At 38.2% G+C, this 17,203-nt stretch overlaps 1 protein-coding gene across 2 annotated transcripts in view; it reads right to left on the bottom strand.

Moving 5' to 3' along the window:
* Positions 1-6,007: 6,007 nt before the first annotated feature.
* Positions 6,008-17,203, bottom strand: part of PDE7A (phosphodiesterase 7A) — a 116,063-nt gene continuing 104,867 nt past the window's right edge. Inside the window, exons 8-13 of one of the 2 annotated variants that reach the window (XM_038579400.1) lie at positions 15,441-15,572; positions 15,169-15,260; positions 13,191-13,335; positions 12,519-12,615; positions 11,591-11,671; positions 6,008-7,834 (exon numbers count right to left, since the gene is read on the bottom strand). In XM_038579400.1, coding sequence (XP_038435328.1) covers positions 7,626-7,834; positions 11,591-11,671; positions 12,519-12,615; positions 13,191-13,335; positions 15,169-15,260; positions 15,441-15,572 — 756 coding nt within the window. In that variant the 3' untranslated portion in view covers positions 6,008-7,625. The remainder of the gene's footprint in view (positions 7,835-11,590; positions 11,672-12,518; positions 12,616-13,190; positions 13,336-15,168; positions 15,261-15,440; positions 15,573-17,203) is intronic. The other variant, XM_038579401.1, reaches the window with a different exon arrangement.

A 17,203-nucleotide genomic window follows, 5' to 3' on the forward strand; every position in this document is an offset into this window, starting at 1 on the left:
AGAGGCAGAGGGAGAAGCAGGCTCCATGCAGGGAGCCCAATGTGGGACTCCATCCTGAGACTCCAGGATCACACTCTGAGCCAAAGGCAGATGCTCAACCACTGAGTCACCCAGGCATCCCGAGAGTACATCAGAGTTTTGACTAAAATGAGGTTCACTTGTGATCAGTTTGTTCATTTGACTCATTGACTGTTAGCAAAAAATGTAGCTAATATATTAATAAATGTTGCATTTGATTTGGGAAAAAAATGAACTCAATACTTAAGTTGAAAGACATAGGGGTGGTAAGGGTCCAACTCTTGATTTGGGCTCAGGTCATGATCTCAGGATCCTGAGATCAGGCCCTTCCTGCACTGGGCCACACACTCAGGGTGGAGTCGGCTTGTCCCTCTCCTTCTGTTCTTTCCCTCCCTGCCCTCACACTCACTCAAATAAAATCTTAAAAACAAACAAAAAAAACACAAAAGACTGTACCAAAGACAAGGGCATTACATTACTCCTTTATCATTATAAAGGAGTTGGTCCAAGAAGAAGACATAACGTTTGTAAATATCTACGAGCCAACATAGGAGCATGTAAATATATAAAGTAAAATATTAACAGATCCAGACATGAGGGAAAATAACAGTAAAACTTCAATAGGGGCCATTAGCACCCCACTTACATCGATGGATAGATCATTCAGAGAGAAAATCAGTAAAGAAACATTGCCCTTAAATGACACGTTAGGCCAGATGGACTTAATAATAAATACAAAATATTCCATCCCCAAAACTATAGAATACAGGTTCTTTTCAAGTATACACAGAACATTCTCCAGGAGAGATCACGGGAGGCTACAAAACAAGTTTCAATAAATTCAAGAATGCAATATGTTGTCTCTTCTCACAACAGTATGAAACTAGAAATCAAATACAAGAAAACTGGCAAAAAACACATGGAGACTAAAAAAACGTTACTCAATAAGTCAATGAAGAAATCAAAGAGAAACACTTTGAGACAATAAAAACTGAACTTTCCAAAAGCCATAGAATGCAGCAAAAAGCAGTTCTAAGAGGGAAGTTCATAGCAAAACAAGCCTACCTCAAGAAATGAGAAAAATCCCAAGTAAACAACCTAACTTTATATCTGAAGTTAGTAGAAGGAAGGAAATAGTAAAGACTACAGAGTCCACCATTACCCTGATATTGAAAGACCATAAGAAAAGAAAACCACAGGTCAAATATCCTTGATGCACATTGATGCAAAAATCTTCAACAAAGTATTACATACAGAATTTAGTGTGTTAAAAATTCTGGCCATACACCAGAATCCAATGAGATTTATTCCAAGGATGCATGGATGGTTGGACATCTGCAAATCCATGTGATACACCACATTAACAAAACGATTGGGAGAGGATTTAAACAAAATATTTATACATAAAAATTGTATGGTTATCTCAACAGATGCAGGAAAAAACCATTTGACAAAATTTGATATCCATTTATGATAAAGTGAGTATAGAAGGAACATATCTGAAAATAATAAAGGCCACGTATGACAAACCCACAGGTAACCTAATCCTCAATGGTGAAAAGCTAAGCTTTTCCTAAGACAAGGATGGCCACTCTTACACTTTTATTTAACATAGTATTAGGAGGTCTAGCTACAGCAATCAGGAAAGAAAAAGAAAAGAATTCCAAATAGGAAAAGCAGTAAAACTCAGTATTTGCAGTTGCCACACTTACTAAAAAACCTAAAGACCACCAAAACACTATCATAACTATATCAATGAATTGTCAAGAAGCAGTATACAGAGATACCTGGGGGACTCAGCCAGTTAAGATTCCAACTCTTGATTTTGGCTCAGATCATGATCTCAGGGTTGTGGGATGGAGCCCGGGGTTGAGCTCCATGCTCAGCAGGGAGTCTGAGATTCGTTCTCTCCCTCTGCCCCTCCTTCCCCTCTAAAATATAAATAAATCTTTTTTAAACAAGCTAGTATATAAAATTAACATACAGAAATCAATTGTAGTTCTATACACTAATAGGAGCTATTAGGAAAATAATTCCATCTATAACTATATCAAAAAGAATAAAATATCTGGGAATAAATTTAAGGAAGTGAAAACCTATACGATGAAAACTACAAGACACAGGTGAAAGAAATTGAAGATGACACATACCATGTTCATGGATTCAAAGAATATTGTTAAAATGCTCCTACTCAATCTACAGATTCAATGCAATCCATATCAAAGTACCAACAGCATTTTTCACAGAACTAGAACAAATAATCCTAAAATTTGTATGGAATCACAAAAGATGCCCCCTCCCCCCCACACACACACAATAGCCAAAGCAATCTTTATTTCTTTAAAGATTTTGAGAGAGAAAACTCAAGCAGGGGGGAGGGGCAGAGGCAGAGGGAGAAGCAGACTTCCCACTAAGCAGGGAGCCTGATGTGGGACTCAGTCCTAGGATTCTGGGATCATGACCTGAGTAGACGCTTAACCAACTGAGCCACCTGGGTTCCCCTAGCCAAAGCAATCATGAGAACAAGAAAGCTGGAGGCACTGTGATTTCAAAGGCTATTATAAAAATCTAGTAACTAAAACAGTATGATATTGGCATAAAAATAGACCTATAGATGAATGGAACAGAATAAAAAGCCCATAAATAAATCCAGGCATATACAGTCAATCTATGACAAAGGAGCCAAGGATGTACAATATCTCATTAAAAGGCGTTGGAAAACTGGCCACTATCTTATACTGTATACAAAAATAAATTCAAACAGATTAAAGATTTGAATATGAGACCTAAAACCATAACTTCCTAGAAGAAACCATACACAGTGCTATCTTTGACATTGGTCTTAGAAATATGGTTTTGGACCAGTCTCCTCAGGCAAGGGCAACAAAATCTAAAATAACAAGCTGGATCATATCAAAGTTTTGTACAACAAAGGAAACCCATCAACAAAACGAAAAGGCAACCCACTTAGTGGTAGAAGATACCTGAAAATAAGGGCTTAATATACAAAATATATAAAGAACTTATACAACTTGTATAAAAAAAATAAATAACCCAATTTAAAAAATGGGTAGAGGACCTGGATATTTTTCCATAAATGACATAAAGATGGCCAAGCGGCAAGGCACATGAAATGATGCTCACCGTCATAAATTAAATTGAAACCACAGTATCACTTCATACCTATCAGATTGACTATTATCAAAAAGGAAAAATAAGTGTTGGGGAGGATGTGGAGACTATATTTTAGAATCAAACTTGAAAGCTAAATGATTTTATTGGTCATGGATGTTAAAAAATGCAAGAATTACTAGAAATGGTATCATTTTCATCACTAACCAAATGAAACCATTCTCCTAAACCACACCCCAATACTCGGCAGTCATTTTGTAGAATACAGAAACCTGCCATATTCGAGAACACACATCATTTTGTCACCCAAACATTTTGAGAACAGAGACCAGGGTTTTGTAATTTTTAATACCTTTATTACAACCAGTGCAGTGCTCTCTGCACACAACAGGAACCTAGATGTTGCTGACCACATGATTCAGCACACACTAGTTTTGATAGAATTGCTTAATGTTAGACTGATGGCTAAAGAGGAAACACATTAATACCAAATTAGTTTGTTCAACACACATTTAGTGATGGCCCAATTTACGCTAGCCCTGTGCTAAGCACAAGAGACTAAAAGGTGGATGAGACCTGCGGTGAGCCCCCTGGCAGCTCACCTCCAGGTAGTGAGCATTCCACCGACAGACCATGGACCCTTGGGGGGCCTTCCAAAGACAAAGGTTGTCTGCAGATCCTTAGCAAGAAAGGAATGGCTCAGACTAAGTCTTGCACATATCTTGCAACAGTATGTTTCACATGTACGCCGATGCCATGGTGATTAATATGCACATTTATTTAAAAACATCAATGAATGCGTATTAGCTGTCGATCATTATATATTTTCTCAAGCAGGAGATACTGATTGTGAGAGGATTTAAACAAAATATTATACATTAAAAAAAGTACACATGAAAACATTGTAAACCTCTGATGCAAAAATTTCAGAGTTTTAAGAAAACTGAAAGCTTAAAGAGCCAAGAAAGCATTTTGGGAAAAGAAACCATTTTAGGAATCTTCAAAGAATTACTAGCACCTCTAACCTGTACCTCAGGTACAAATAGATTTCCCCGGTTTGTAAAGGACATAAAATATTTGCTTCTTTTATACAAAGAGGATCCTTATAAACCATCACATTTACAGAATACAAATATTAGCCACGTACCAGATTTTTTTTTTTCATTAAGCTAAGGCTTGTGCCAAAATTTTCTCTCCACGGACCTTTACCCTCAGAGCAGAGGAGATGCCCCCTGACTACTGAAGTGTTGGGCCTAGAGCCCTGAAAGGCTGCTACATGCTCAACAATTCTTTGAAGTCTCCTGTTTTAAAAATTCATGTGAATTTTAATTGTTCCATAACATTTTAAGTGTAATCTCTTCTAAATTATTGAACTGTTTCCTCAAATTTTTCTAGAAAATCAATGTTCAAGGAATCTAAGTTATATTTAAGAAACAGGGCTATATAGACTGTGACTTCCATATATATGTAACAAAACATAACTTGCCAGTGGGTTTATTATATGTGTAGGCAGGAAATGGGAGCAACACTGAGGTGTCTCCCCCAAGAATGGAAATAAGATAATCCTCTATCAAACAATAAGAAACACATAATGGATCAGAGCAGAAGTAAGCAATCATCCGGCAGATGGAGCCCAGGCAGGTTCAACTGAGACAAAGCTGAAGGTACTGACAGATCTACTGGATGTGCCAATCAGAAGCTGATGTGGAGAAGCAACTACTGGCAGAGAATCTCTAGCATCATCCAGGGGAAGAGCGTACCCTGGTCCACCAACATGAATATCAGCAGGCACATCCCCGTAGGGAGATGGATGCATGAGGCAACTTGCTTCCCTTGCTCAGAATCCATGCTCACCAAGTAACCGGCTGATCATAATTTGACTTCCCAAGAAGATTTGCCTAAAGGGAGAGAATGATTGATAGTTATATTTCCATTGTAAATTCAAATACTAACATTAAAAAAAAAGTATCTGTTACTATGAGCTTGGTTAATGGGAGTTTCCTAGGAGATAGCTCCACTTTCCATGTGCTGACATCCTAGGTCTGTAAAGATCTTCTCAGAGCCTGTAAAGATCTCATCAGACTCTAGATGCATTAGATTTGTCAGGATGGTGCCACCTTTAATGGCCACTGATCTTCCCCAGGTACAGTCCACTCTACTACATCAGACTGCTGTACCCACACTGTCCGATATGGTAGCCACTAGCCATAGCACTCAAAATGTGGCTAAGTCTGAACCAAGATGTGCTCTCCAGTGTAAAAAACACACCAGATTTCAAAGATTTTGTACCCCCCAAAAAAGAATGTAAAACATCTCTCCAATGGTTTTTTCTAAGATAATGACTACATATGGAAATGGTACAATATTTTGGATATACTGGAATAAATGTTAATAAAATTAATTCCATCTGTTTTTTTTTCCTTTTTTTAAACGTGGCTAGTAGAAAATTGATAATTCACTTACATGGCTCACACTATATTTCTATTGGACATCACTCTTCTATGCAAATAATGACAGCATGTTTGATTTTAAGGTTTGTACTATATCCTTCCTAATGAATAGGACTTAGGGAAGACACAGGAGAAGCCCAGTGATGCCCTTCTTACACTGATCATCAATCAAAGGAGAATCAAGCAGATTTCTCCCTTGTATTAGTCAGAACTTGGAGCCAACTACATACGCAGGGCCACTCACTCACTCGTGAGGTGCAGATAACGCTAATGGATTGTGCCTGCACCTAGCTGGCTAAGTATCCGATGAGTGAATGCTAGAACCAAGAAGCTAAATCTCTGATTTCCTAGTCATTAGCATCATGATTTCCAAAAGATTGCGTTGTAAGGTAAATATCGAAGATAAATATGTGAAAAGATAGGTTTTTATTCATCAAAAGTTAACAGCAACAGGCACATATTAAAATGAGTATGGCAAAGCCTTTTACAAATGGCTTTACACTCAAGCTTTCTCCCAAGAAAATGGCTGTTGCAACAAACTGTAAACATAATCGATAAACAGTCTTTTACAGTAACAAGGGAAATACAATTGAACTAAAAGAAAGCACCGGTTTCTCTTAAAACTAGATTACAGTTGTGCTTACTATACATAAAACAATTTAAAACAAATTACAAAAGTGGAATGTTTGAAGTTTAAAATTAGTCCTTAGATTTTTGTCCTAGAAAACATCTGTTCACATCAAAAGGCCCATCAAAGGGTAACGTTTCATCAAAGGGAGGGACAAGAAAACAATGCACTTTTTTTTTCAAATCAAAACAAGAAGTTTGGTCACTTAGCTTTGTGCATAGTTTAAGGCAACTGGAGCAGTCTGTTACGGCTCACCTACCTTCCCCTCCCCCAGTGTGGCTGCGCACTGTGTCACATTCTAAAATAATAAATAAAAGCTTACATTTCAACTCCTTTCCCACATGGATAAATATACCACATGCACAGTCACACATGCACAAACATGCACGCAAACACACATCCACACATCCACACACAACATACCTCTCACTCACTGCAGCGAAAGGGACTTTAGTACCCTTGCTCTGAAGGACACACTTCCCCATCCCACTTTATTTCAGATTGGCAAATACCCTGAGCTGATTATGGTGTTTTAAACATTCCACCTTTTTCTTGCATGTGCAGGTCAAGTGTACAGTAGTGAAAACAACATGCAATGTCTTCACTGCAGAATCATAATACAGCTAGGACATTGGTGTTCTTCCCCGCCCGCCCCAAATTAAAAACTAAGAGTTAAAAAAAAAATTGCATTGCCAAACGGCACTGGAGTGAAAGCTTGGCGGTACTCTATGATAAATGCTCAGTTTCCAGTGCGCAAAATAAAACTATAGCAAATGGGAGGCTTTGGTGGCATCCAAAGAAGAAACAAGGCAAACCAGAGGGAAAGAGCTGCAGGTTAAGTTTGATCTTTAAAATTCTTAGTGGTTCCTTCACAATCATGCTCCAAGGCAATTTAGAACCAGTATTTCAGAGTGGATTTGTAAACATCGAGTCTTGCAGGAGGCAGCAGAGGCTGGGCACTTCACATTTCCATTTTCTCAGAGAGAACTTAGTGGAAGGTACAGATACACAATGTTGCATCAGATTGGTTAAATTCCAAGAGATTTCTGCTGAAAGATCCAGTTCAAGTTTCGTGGTTCGAGGAATAAATGCTTGGAAAGACTCGGTGGCACACCTCAAAGCTTCCTTTTGTTCCTCCTCTCCGGTTCGCTCCTGCTGGGCTTTGCATATTCAAGGTTTCTCACGAAAGCCAAATGCATATTGCTATATGTTCGGGTCTTATAATTAAAAAGTGGGGTTGCGTGATCCGAGAGAGGACACGACACCTTGGGAATAAATAACGCTGGCCTTGTTCCTTCGGAAACCTTGGCAGTCAAGAGCAAGTCCTCTCACCTTGAGACCCCATTTCACATTTCTAAACACCTGCAGGAGACAGTCTGTCCCACTGACTCTGGGGGCTATGATAATCGATTTTCCTGAGGTAATAACTGTGAGTTCAACTCCTCGAACGCAGCATCAGTGTCCTCACTGGTGGACTGTTCTCTCTGCAGCCCCTTCCAACTGGCTTTGTTCAGCCCCATATGTCCGAGCATTGTCTGGGAGAGCCTGGTATTGGAAAACCTGGCCCATTCTGTGAATAAAGGCTCCACTAGGTAAGTCATGAAACCTTGAGAAAATGAGAGAAAAAAGGTATTAACGTATATTCTGAAACTTCATCTTCAAAACATCTACCCGGTGTTTTTTCTCTAAGTCCTAATCCAGTATTACCTAAGTTTTCTGTGTGTGTATGTGTGTAAATTTACCTAACTTCTCTGAAGAATCTATTAAGGAACTTTGTTTTTTTTTTTAAGATTTTATTTATTTTATTTATTTATTCATGAGAGACACGGGGGGGGGGGGGAGGGTAGAGACACAGGCAGAGGGAGAAGCAGGCTTCATGCAGGGAGCCCGACATGAGACTCAAGACTGGATCCAGGGGCTGAAGGCGGCGCTAAACCGCTGAGCCACCCGGGCTGCCCAACTCCTAGAACTCTAAGTAAAGGTTAACTGACAAACACATCAAATCTTTTCTGACGACTGCTCTCAGCTCCACAACCACATCTATTTGAGCAAACACTCAGTGGCCCTTCCAACTGTGAGGAAAGCAGGGCAGACGGTTGCAGTGAAGACAGCTAGAGGCTGAGAGGGGTCTCCCAGGCCTGTGGGTGATGAGGTGGGAACTGAAGTGGCACTGCTGGTTTGCTGCCTTGTTTTATCCCCTCAGGTATGACAATCTTCACACCTGCCCATGGTTACAATTGGCCACTTAAATCAGAATTTATAGAGCCAAACCTTTTACAAAATTCAAATTCTATCACTGCTATGTAACAGTTTTTAAATTTTTTTCATCTCCAAAACTTTTCCTTTGCAGCAAAAGATCTCTGTGGACCACACACAACATAGGTTACATTTAGGTGGCAAAAAATTCTGGAATTAAAGCAATTGGGGGAATCCCTGGGTGGCTCAGTGGTTTAGCGCCTGCCCAGGGTGTGATCCTAGCTAGAGTCCCTGGATGGAGTCCCACCATCGGGCTCCCTGCGTGGAGCCTGCTTCTCCCTTCTGCCCGTGTCTCTGCCTCTCTCTCTCTCTCTCTCTCATGAATAAAATCTTAAAAAAAAAAAAAAAAAAGCAATTAGGACTTTTTATTAGAAAAGTGTACAAACTGTAGTTATCTGGACTACTGGTTAATAAGTGGAAATAAGGCCTTCTATTTCTTCCATTCCCGCCATATATATTAACCAAGAACCTACTATATGCCAGGCACTGTTCTAGGGTGGCCAGGAATATAGCAGGGAATAGACAAGATGTGCCCTCAAGGAGTTGTGTTCTGGTGAAGAGAAACAGACAAACAGAAAAATGTCATCACCGCAAAGAGAGCAGCAGGTTTTTGTGAGCCATCCTCACACCACAGGGTCAGGCTGAACAGTCACCCAAAGGCCTGTCTTTTCTAGATCCCATACTGAAGTCATGAGCAGCTAGAGTTTTATACCCAAATTAGAATCTTATTATCAGGCTTTACATGAGTTTCTTCCTATGGATTCACCCATTATTCCAACTGGTTGAGAGCTTTTGGATCTTGCCCGTAACATCCAACAATCCAGAAGTATTACTTCCAGCTCTAGGTTAACCCTCATTCTTCCAGCTCTTAAGCACCTGGTAAAAATGAACAGGCTGGGGACCTGGACACATAGAGCCATGCAGCTCCCTCTTGGAGGGCGGGGCTCTACTTATCAGCTGCTTGTGAATCTACTTACTGTACATGCGCCTCTCTCTCACCTCCATGTACTATAGGACACCCTGTCAATACCTTACCCAATACATGATCTTTTCTTGTTTAACAAAACTATTATTCCTATTAAAGATGGAACCTGGATTAATTAAATGTGACTTCTACTTAATGACCCTATGCTGACTCTGAGTAATCACAGTATTTATTCTGTTAGTCACAGGATTTACCTAGAAATAGAATCTTTCCAAGCCCTATTTTACATGGGATTTGATGTCAAAAACGCCAATATCTGTGAACTGTATATAACTGGCAAACTATCTGAAAAAGAAGCACTAGCAGTATTTGTCTCCTAGGGTTGTTGTGAACAGTTAGCAGATGTCAACCTTTATCATCATTTTCTGTATCCTGTCCCTCAGATAACCTCACCTGGAACTGTCCAACATGGACAAGATCTACAGATGGAAATGAAGAGTTGAAGGGATCTAGCTTCTTTGCCCTTTTAAAAATTGCAGTTTTAAAAAACTTCACTGTAAAGTTCCCACATTAACCAAGGGAGTCAGAAAGAACTTAAAGTGGTTACAGTGCCTCTGCTACCTATCTTTGACTCAATTCCCTTTGACCACGTTTCACCTATTCTTTTGCATTTGAAGATTTTTCTGCTTGAGACTCCAGGCACAGATCTGCTTCATAATTGTCTTTTCATCCTCCCAAAAGAAAGCATCCCCCTCTGTAAAACTCCTTAGGTTTCCTGGCACCTCAGCACCCCAACACCATTCCCACAGGCCTGTACCACACTCTCCTGGGCCTGGCTCTTCATTTTCCCTATTCTCCTCCTGCAGTCAAGTCCCCTACAACCTCCTGTCTTCTACATTATAATCCTTTGCAATTACAATGCGAGAATTACATTTCTGAATTTCTCACCTAGAGCACAGGCCTCTTCTCAAAGTATTATGCCACAGAAGCATGTTATCTTCTGAATTTCTAGAAACTTTATCTTTCTGAAGTTTGTGTACACATTTTTTTTTAAAGATTTTATTTATTTATTCATGAGAGACACAGAGAGGCAGAGACACAGGCAGAGGGAGAAGCAGGCTCCATGCAGGGAGCCTGACATGGGACTCGATCCCGGGTCTCCAGGATCACGCCCTGGGCCGAAGGTGGTACTAAACCGCTGAGCCACCCAGGCCACCCTGGGTGAGTAGGATAATGCTCCAATATCCTACTCAACACCAACTACCAATATTATAGTCAACCTTCAATACCTCGCTGACCTACCCCTCCGCACAGTCCTACTTTATGCTCAGAACTCCACCACTCATTCCTTTGCTCTTCTACAACAAGTTGCCCATATTTCAATCAGCACATCTCCCTGTTTTTCCATCACAGCTATGGCACCTGTAATGGTTCCTAACAGTTCCCAAGTGCCCCCTGCCTCCAGGTACAGTGTGGGGCCTCAGGAACACATTGCCAGGGACAAGGAACTGGGTGCAAGGACAGATGGATATGGTGTTCTGGAAGGCCTGGAAAAAAGAGCAACTCTGCCTGCAGAGTAGAAGGTAGCTTCGGGAGCAGGTGTCTCTTCCAGAAAAATGAGTCCAGCAGGCAGATGGGAAGGATGGCGAGGCACAAAGAGTGGAGGGGCGTCACGGATTTGGGGAACAGGGCAGAGTCCCGGGTTGCTGTGGGTACGTGAAGGGCAGCTGCTGGAGAGCAGACTGAAATAGCTTAAGGGGAGATTCCCAGGAGGCTGAAGAATGAACCAACAGGCAATGCTAAAAGAGACAAGTAAGCGGTAGTAAAAACTGGTCTTCACGTTATCATCTTGCTTACTCAGTGGTCACTTTTCTCGCTTCAGAATGGCAATCTGAGAATCATGCAAAAGAAGCTTCCACATTAGCAAACCATACATTCTTTCAGTTTCAGAACAAAGTTACTGCCACCTGCTTTGCAAATATTATGGTTTTTATGACTTAAGATCAAATGAGAGTAAATCATAAGAGCCATAAAAGGGGAAAAAGTGGTAAAATTTCCTCAATTAAAAAACAGAAATGAGCACAATTTTAATATTATATATTTTAAAAGTATATTTATTTTTGATAAAATTAAAGTCAGCAGGATTTTTCTAACCAGCTATATCTATGTATGTATAGTTACCAATCTGGATGTTGGCAATAGATTCAGTCTGACGATCACAAAGTGGACTCACACCCAAATGATACTTCTTTTCTATATCTCCTAAAATTAAAAAAAAAAAAGAATTATTAACGTGGAACATACCCATTGCTTAAGTATATAATTAAAGTCTTCATCTTACTTGTAAATTCCTTAGGAAAAACATGACATACTTAATCCTCATGAAAGGATGGTGACTAAATTAGTTCTTTTTTAAATTATTCAAAGATAGAAAAGATTAACAAGCTGATATCCTAATTTTTTAAAAGATTTTATTTATTCATTCATGATAGAGAGAGAGAGAGGCAGAGACATAGGCAGAGGGAGAAGCAGGTTCCACACAGGGAGCCCAATGCAGGACTCGACCCCGGGACTCCAAGATCACACCCCAAGCCAAAGGCAGATACTCAACCGCTGAACCACCCAGGCGTCTCAAGCTGATATCCTAATTTAAATGGAGGACATGAAAAATTTTACTAGGTGTTACCCCCATGACTGTAATTCTACTAGCATTTTAATTTAACACTTAGATTTCTAAAAGGAAGGTGCATAAAATGAAGATCCTTGGTTCTTGGCTTTAAATTGCTAAAAATATCTTGCACATTCATATGGCAATATCTTCCACATGGGACAAAGATGTAACAAGGTCAGGGAAATCTTTCCGTGTAGCAAAATTTCCAACCTGAGCTACACATCTATTTATAAATGTATGCATATATTCATATCTGATCATTTCGAAAGAGAACTGCTAATTTTGAAAACAGAGGCTCAATTTGTACATTATTTGTTCTAGGGACATCTATTATGAATTGTCACTAAAAAGACCAAGTATGTCGGGCTGGACTCCCGCAAATGTGTGGGTTAGTTTATCCAAGTGATAGACTACTTATCACCCAAAATTGTAACTTGCCTTGATGGAAGAACTCCTCTGTTACTTTTTCACTCCACTGCTTGCTTAATTCCCAGGTCCGACATGGGTTACAAATATCAGCACATTTCAAAGCCATCTAGCGAGCAAAATATTAAAATTCTTTTAAGAAAAAAGTAAAATTTCAATTGTACTAAGCTCCAACATACTCTAATTGCAGGGAAAAAAGATCTTAATAAAAAGAAAATACTGCAATAGAAAATTCATTGTCTTTTATATTAATTTCATGATGCTACTAGGGCCATCACTTATTTCTGCAGGAATGTTGAAGGACTGCTTATCTCATTACACATGCTTTACTAATACCCAAGAGCCAAGCATAAGGACAGGACTAAACATAAAGCTACACATAAATCATCTGATTCTCTCTCTTTTATATATGCAAAATTTTAATCAAATGCTGTTTCTTGGTCAGCACCCTAATCTTACAAAAATTGTTTTTGTTAGAAATCTCAAGTATGAAAACTACAAAAGCAACTGTGTTTTCCTTAGGAACAGATTCACCTTCTGGAAAGTGTTTCACTCATGGAAGGAGATTCCACAACTTTCCCTCAAGACTTGACCACTCTGAAAGCTGCCCCAGAAGATTTCATTTTTATTCTAATCATCATATAATTTACCCTAGAAAGAGAATCTTTCCCAGCCCCATTTTACCTGTAAAACCAAATGCCTATGCCTGGAATCTTCTAGGCGTAAGTCACCTCTGTCCAAATGGGACCTAAACAATGACAGATACTCATTTTGGCGACTGATGTCTGTGGCTAGTATCAAAGCACCTATCTGAGTCTCCATTTGTTGCCTGGAATTAGAGAAATATAAAGAGAAAATAGAAGACTTTCAATTAAATTCTTATTTCTTTTTTCTTAAACTTAATGCTCTGCCATTTAACTTTTAATCCATCACAATGAATTTTAAAGAATGTGTTAAAAAAAAACTATTAAAAATATCAAAACTAAAACCAAAGGAGTTTGTAGGAAAATACCAATATGAGTACATTCCAAAAAGAGTGCTTTTATTTTGTCAGCCAAGGAGGAATTAATTATTTGCCTTAGAAGTATCTATATGAGATTGGTAACATTATTTTAGAAAATTCTTTGCTGGGATGTGCTGAAGGTAAACAATTCTGTTTTATTTTCTGGTGTCTGAAATCTGAAAGGCAAAAGGCTGGTGCAAACAGAGAAAGAACAGCCCAGTCAACAATTAACTACTGTAGGTATTTTGACTAAGATGCCTGATTATACATTGATAAAATCCCACCAAACAATTTGAGTTTAGATGCAACTATATTTTCAGGGTCAAGTTCAAGAATCAATTATCTGAATGAATATCCAACTTTTCTGAAAGGAAAAGGTAACGAGTTAATACAAATATATCATTTTAAAAAACCGTTTCAAGTTGAATAAAAAGGGAAATAAACTTAAAATCCCTGCCTTTTCCCCACCAATGGGCCATAGCAAACTTTATCTATGTATAAAGATCAGTAAAGAGCTGTCACCAGATTAAAAGGCTCACAATATTGAGTATTAAGTAAAACAAACTCTAAATAAAGGAAACATAAAAGAATGCTATTATGCAGTGTTCCTTATTTTCAGTTTTTATCAACACGGTTAATCAACTGTAAAACACGACAAAAAGGGAATAAAGCAAACATTTTAATCTGCCTTAAGAAAAAGATAATTTATACATATAAAAACTATGGTTTAAACAATTTTTACATTTGTACTACAGCAAGAAACAATATTACTTACCAGAAGTATTGTCATAACTCCAAATGGTATCCGTGAATAAAGATTTAAAAAAATAAAAAATAAAGTCCAGCTTTTTTCTCATGGTCATTACACAAAATACTTAAGTTTCTAAAATAAGGTTTTATATTATGAAAAGGAACAAGGAAAGAACAATGATAGGAATTTATATTTTAGTGCCCAAACTTATTTTTACACCTCACCTTGTCTCTAGAGTCAGATAGTTCATATCCACCTACATGGTTTTTTTCTCAAGTGTATCTTCTCTGAGTGAGGCATTAGTAAAAGCATTGGTTTATGGATCAATGATAGGACACTTTGTTAACCACCATCCTGTTGGGCTCATTTGCACCAATTCTTTTTATCAGGCTTTAAATGGCCTTGCCTCTTAACACGAAATGGCCTTTTTCTTAAGAAATTAGTATTTTCTGTTCTTTCCACCATTACTGATTCTAGGACTATGCTATTGAGACACAAAGTATTCTTTTTACTTATCAGTTTTGAAAACTTCGTGAAACTTGAGTGTATTTGTTATAAAGAATGATTAATTTCTTTACACCTAGGACATAGGGTTTTATTCAAATGAGCATAAAGTGGAAATACATAATACTAGTTATTATACTAGTATTTGGAATGAATTTTGTAATACTTGCCAAGTCTATGGAATGAGCCATAAAAATGCACTAAAAAAATACTACTGTGTATCCTGTAGAATAGTTTAAATTACTAGAATTTTGATATAAATTTGTAAAATAATTTAGCCATTAAATTTAACAAAAACTGAAAACTGTGGAACACCTGAGTAATTTGTAAAACTTTATAAAATTGTTTTGCCAACTTAATTTCCTTAGTTTGTAACCAATTAAATGTGTCTTAATCCAGCCTACCTGCTTTCTGATGGCATATGTGAGAATAAACCAGATTCTCTCAATAATCCCACTGCAGATCTCCAGTGGTGATTTTCCAGTACTGAGGTATTCTACAAAAAAGGGCATATCTGAATTAATGGTAAATCTCTTCTGAACATAAAGAATTACTTAGGTGATATTAATCTGGTTAAAATTCTAACATTCTTTGAGAATCTGTTTGCTACTTTGATTCCATTAAAACATTTTCCAGAATCCAAGAATATTAAACTGCATGACAAAATTGCACTAACCTTGTATAAAGTTGCCAAGTAATGGTTAGTTTTAATAAGGAAAGGTTGATTAACACCTGGATGATCCAGATCATGAGTGGCAGCCGCAATTAAGCTCAGCAAGACATCCCAAGGAGTTACAGAACTGGCAAGCTGAAGTGTAACAAAAGAATTAATTATAGACATATTTGAAATAAACTCGGTACCACTACAGTAGTTCAGAATGAGCCCCAAACAGTAGTGTCAAGTCTCCTCCTCCTTCATGTTTTTCAGACTGTGCATTAAGACCACTGAGCACCTGCCAGGTGCTGATGACACTGGGGGTAGGCATAATAATGACGCGTGTCCCTGCCCACACAGACTTTACAAACCCCATCCTTCTACTGTTTCATTTTAAACAAGCTTACTTAACATGAGAGCTAAAACATAAACCATCTCTTTGAGAAATGGGTTTAAAACAAACACAGGTTTGTATATTTTTATTACTATAGCCACTACCAATACAAGACCTATGAGGGTCTTTAAAAATTTTTTTAAATTATTTTAAGAACACTTAATGTGAGATATACCCTCTTATCAGAAGTTTAAGTATACAATACAGAAGACCTATGACTGAGGGCACTTATTTATCAACAAACTGGTTACGGGACTTCAGTTAAGAATCCAAAGTGTAAGGTTATTTCTGAGGTCCTAATGTTTATGGAAGCTATTGAGTAATCATGGAAAAGTCTATGTCTAGTCTGTAATAAAATCTTCTCCCAATGGATGGATACATTCAGAACAATTCACCTCAGAAAAAGCAATCTTGTAAACTAGCAATCATTATGTTACAGTTCAATATCCATTGCTAACCTTTGCTGATACAATAAAATAATCACAAGAAGTTAGTTTATTGCCTGGCTGAAACTATCAGTGATAAAATAAGTAACAGAAACTGTCAATGGTAAGAAATGATCACCTGTGTGTATCACCTGTTTTTCATCAATCTCCTCTCATTTTCTGGCCAACTTGTACTCCTCTTTTAAGGCCTGACTCCAATGACCAGTCTCTACCTCCAGGCAAGCAAATGACTGATTTGTGTTCCTACAACAACTCACATTTCCTGCCATAGTAACATTCTGCAGAACACACTTTTTTTCAGGTAATATTAGGGCAATGCTTTCTAAACTTGTGTGATCCTTTGTCCTAACCAACAGTAAAATATTTTGAGCCCATACCGCCACACAGTTATACGTATGATACTGAATATATACCGTACATGATAAAGCAGAGGTGAAAGTTGACAATTTTTAAATTTTGAGATAAAAAATAAATTTAGATTCAAATTCTAACATTTTCTTCCTATGCCAGAATGGACCTTGTTCCATCTCCTATGTCAAGTTCATCTTAGAATGGGGAAAAAAAAAATCACTGTCTGAGAGTTTGAATCCCATGGAAAACTCCAACTTGTTTGAAGGCACTATTTTGAATCCCTGTAATTGGTATATGGAAAGGCTCGATGAATGGAGACGATGGTGAGGAAAATGGTTTCTTCTTTAGGATACACAAAAGCATTTAAAAAAATAAAGATCTGCTTTAAGTCAATATATGCAGGAGACCTGCTATGTGGGCACCCTAAATATAAAGCAACCTCCTCTCCCCGACAGAGACGTGTGGGCATGGCTGTGGAGATCTGAACATGTAAGTCACTAAGCAATATGCAGAAGTGTTATATTCTTATGGTAATGAGCACAGAGGCAAAAGGGCAGTAGACATGTACTATCCTGGGAGAATACAGTAATCCA

Source organism: Canis lupus, chromosome 29 (genome assembly GCF_011100685.1).
Source record: "Canis lupus familiaris isolate Mischka breed German Shepherd chromosome 29, alternate assembly UU_Cfam_GSD_1.0, whole genome shotgun sequence".
In the NCBI taxonomy this organism is placed as follows: Eukaryota; Metazoa; Chordata; class Mammalia; order Carnivora; family Canidae; genus Canis; species Canis lupus.